This window comes from Arachis ipaensis, chromosome B03 (genome assembly GCF_000816755.2).
Source record: "Arachis ipaensis cultivar K30076 chromosome B03, Araip1.1, whole genome shotgun sequence".
In the NCBI taxonomy this organism is placed as follows: domain Eukaryota; kingdom Viridiplantae; phylum Streptophyta; class Magnoliopsida; order Fabales; family Fabaceae; genus Arachis; species Arachis ipaensis.
This window is the reverse complement of record NC_029787.2, coordinates 131,120,138-131,124,220: the sequence shown is the minus strand read 5'-3', so window position 1 is coordinate 131,124,220 and position 4,083 is coordinate 131,120,138. Positions and strand designations below refer to the sequence as shown.

Genomic DNA, 4,083 nt, shown 5'->3' with positions numbered 1-4,083 from the left:
AATAATAAATTTTATTACTCTTCTAATATTTCTCTTTATAAATATTATTATGATAACTTGTTCATGCAAATGCATCTAATGAGTCTCCCGCAACTACTGCACCATTCACGGAAAAGGAAAAATAGGAAGAAAAGAATAGTAGCATTGACGAATATATTAATATAAATGTTGACAAATAAACCACATCCAATCTGATAATTTGGATCCTATCCAGCAGGAGCAGGAGCAGGAGCATGCAAGTAAGCAACTTGAGTAGCTACTCAAACATTTTCTAATATTTAATAGATATTATTGATAAAATGATCCCCAACAAAAAAAATTAAAATTTGACGAGCTAGTCGCTGAATTCATTGGAGCATATCTCCAATTAAAAACCTAATCAGATAATCGGGTTAGTTAAAATTCCGTAACTCCAAAATCAATGACCAAATAAATTAAGATTGGATTTATCAGATCAAATTTAATTACACCCAATTATCTATACTTGTGATTATTTCAGCTGTGACTAAAGAATGCATAATAAGATAACTTTATGCTAAATAAACAGCCAAGAACATTTATCAAGATATTATCATCTTCGTTATATTACTATCACACAAATTTATTATTAATCCACTCATTATTACACCCTCTTATAGCAAGAAATTTTTATACTACTCGTGTCCCTTAGGCCTTAAACAGGAGAGTAGGTATACTTTGTTCGTACCGAAAGAAGTTAAGAGGATCAACCTTAGTCTTGACAAGTGCCAACCTTTTGAAATTATTGTTGAAATACTTGTGACCCCAAATGCTAGCTTGCTCATACGATGTGTAGCCATGAATGTTATTCACCCCAATGTCAAGGTCTCTATAGTTGATATATGCTTTTCTAGGAGACTTTGACACAAAAGGTTCCATATAACTATAAAGCTTCCTCGTCCAATCGATGTGCCTTTGTGCTACTTCATCTCCGTCTTCTTGGTGCAAGGGAACTAGGTAACCAACAAGGCACAAGTTTCCGGATCTATGTGGATATGGAAGTTCGGACTGAGGAATCTCATCCATTATTCCCCCATAAGGAACTAGTTCCATGAGTGCATCTTTGTCCCCGTTCTCCTTAAATAGTTGCCATATTCCTTCTAAACCACTTTCAGGAATGGGGTGTTTAAGAAAGTCAGATTTCCCTTTGTAACTTTGTGGCGGGCTTGGAGTTCTTTGCAGCAAAACTTGAAGGGATTTACTACTTGATCCAGCCATGTAAACCGTTGACTCTATCCAACTCATCTCAGTACAATCTTCCTTGACCAAACCCAATTCAGGGAAGCGTTCTTGCATCAATGGAATGAGTTTATCCTTACCACCAAGAAACAGGGCTTCGAATTTGGCTTTTGTCGTTAATACGAGCCTGATGGTTAGGTCCTTATGAAGTTTAATTGCCACATTCTGCCACTTCATAACGAGCATAGTTGCATTTTGCTCCAACGTCCTTTCAACTCTGAAAACTGTCACAGTTGGTGGAACTGGAACTAGTTTGACCTTCCATGCTAGGATGACTCCAAAGCTTGCTCCACCACCACCTCTAATGGCCCAGAAAAGATCCTCACTCATTGTTTCTCTGTCAAGAAACCTACCCTTCACATCAACCATGTGAGCATCAATTATATTATCAGCAGCAAGGCCATATTTACGCATCAAGTATCCATAGCCACCACCACTGAAGTGCCCTCCAACTCCAACAGAGGGGCATATACCTGCTGGAAAAGCCAGAGTTTTGCTTTTCTTGCTGATGCTATAGTAAAGTTCACCTATAGTTGCCCCAGCTTGAGCCCATGCAGTTCTTTTTTCTACATCCACTTGGATATTTCTGTACTTCATGAAATCAATGATAACAAATGGAACTTGAGAAATATAGGAGAGTCCCTCAAGGTCATGGCCACCGCTTCGAGTTCGAATCTGCAAGCCATGGAGTTGGGAACAGATTATGGTGGCTTGAACATGGGAAGCATGGAGGGGAGTCACAATGACAAGGGGTTTGGGAGTTGTTTTGGATAAGAATCTATGGTTTTGAATGGAAAACTGCAGTATAGAGGAATAAGAGGAGTTGGAAGGGGTGTAAACAACCTCAGAGATTGAGGTGGAGTTCTGAAGTTGAAGGCACTGAAGGAAATGTTCATGATCATGAGTATGAGATGCAGAATATGCTAATGCAAATAAAAGACCAATTACAACAACAGTCAAATATGGACTTGAGTGCTTCATTTTTGTATGGTGTTATAGAATCTGATATCACATATAAGTAATCTTAAATATACAGTGAAGGATTAAATGTATGGTCCAACTCTCATATAAGTCCACTTTAGTTTATGAGATTGGTGAGTTACATTGATTTGGTCTTTGACTTTTCAATTGTTATAATTTGATTTCTTAGATTTAAAAAAGTACATTAATATAGTTCCTTCTCAACGCGATAGTAACATAGTTTAATTCTTGCTATGTTGGACATACTAAAATAACGTTGTACACATTTTGACGTTAAAAAATACTAAATACTATCATTTCAGGATTTAAAATTTAGACTTTAAACAATACTAAAAAAAAAAAGAATATAACACTTTAATATTATTCAAAAGTTTGGACAATATTAAATAGTGTACTTTTTTAATATAGAGAATTAAATTATAACAATTATAAAATCAGAGACTAAATCAATATAATTCATCAATTTCAAAAATTAAAATTTTTTCAAACTCTAGACAGTTTACTGGTGAGGATTCATCGTTCATGTGTGCGTTACATTTTATTGGAGGCAAAACCACGTGGAATAATGGATGTGATAGAAGTGATTCTGTTTGTGTTTAATTTGCTAATAATGGTAGTAAGATAAAAGAAATTAAAATTTATCTTATTTAATATTTATTAATTATCGTAATAATTAATAAATATTAAATAAATAAAATTTTAGTTATTTTTAATAATTTTTTTTGTTATCAAGTATTTTTGTTAATTTTCATCCTAATTTAGAAATTTCATTTATTCATATTTCATTATATTAGTGCAATGATTGGAGTATTAGTTGTCCGGGTACATTATTTATAAAAAATTGGATCATTTCACCGACGCATAATGACGAAGAACGAGAAAGGCAAAAGTAGTGTTGTGTGGGACTGTTCACTGAGGAGCTGCTCAGCTTTTTCATGTACTATGTTTTATAAATTTTCAACTATGCCACTAGTGTAGTGATTCTTGACTTGGCTTATTAAGGTTTTTTACCCTAACTTTTTTTTTGAATTGGAAGTAACTTTGTCAGCTGCAACGACAAACTTCATTAATTATATAAAGTTTGTCTAAAATAATAACGAATTTTATAAAGCCTATAAAAAGGGAAGTGGTCTCTTCATTTTTCATTTTTTATCAAGGACGAACCTCTCTTTTTCACTTATTTTCTCCTTTTTACTTTCAATCTCTTCTCTCAAGTTTTTCTCTTTTTATTTCCTGATAAATTTTAAAATAATAATAATAATTCATTAATAACAAATACAAAGGTGGATTCCACTACTTTAACCAATTCACACTTTCGGTACTTTCGACACAATTTCTGCACGCTGAGAAGAATTTCTCATATATTTATACGCAACCACCCCAAAGATGAAGCACCTAAGCTTTCGTGTTGGGTAGAATCCACATTATAATATTCAACCTTTATATTAATTTATCAACTATTTTTCAGATTTTTTCCTTTTTATGAATGGTAGTTGGTAATGTGGGAGACATTTTGGAATTTGGATGCATTTGTTTGAACATATCATATTTATACTTTTAATTTTGAGAAAAGGATAAATAGGTCCCTGACCTTTTGTCCCGTGAATATTTTTGTTTTTGACCATTGAAAAATACTTTTAAATCTCTAACCTTCATAAAACTTGGACGGATCAGTTTCTAACGGAGACTTGGACGAATCAGTCACTGAGTCTAAATTTTATGAAGGTCAGAGACTTAAAAATATTTTTCAATGGTCAAAGACGAAAATGTCCGCAGGACAAAAGGTCAGGGACTATTTATCCTTTTTTCCTTAATTTTTTATACTTGATAATTGATATTGACTAA

At 33.5% G+C, this 4,083-nt stretch overlaps 1 protein-coding gene across 1 annotated transcript; it reads right to left on the bottom strand.

Moving 5' to 3' along the window:
• Positions 490-2,293, bottom strand: LOC107633862 (tetrahydrocannabinolic acid synthase). The gene has a single exon (XM_016337459.2). The coding sequence runs from the start codon at positions 2,236-2,238 to the stop codon at positions 667-669; it is 1,572 nt and encodes a 523-aa protein (XP_016192945.1). The 5' UTR covers positions 2,239-2,293; the 3' UTR covers positions 490-666.

What these genes read in the sequence shown, in the direction of transcription:
- LOC107633862 (XM_016337459.2), bottom strand. Translation starts at nt 2,238, where the DNA reads ATGAAGCACTCAAGTCCATATTTGACTGTTGTTGTAATTGGTCTTTTA.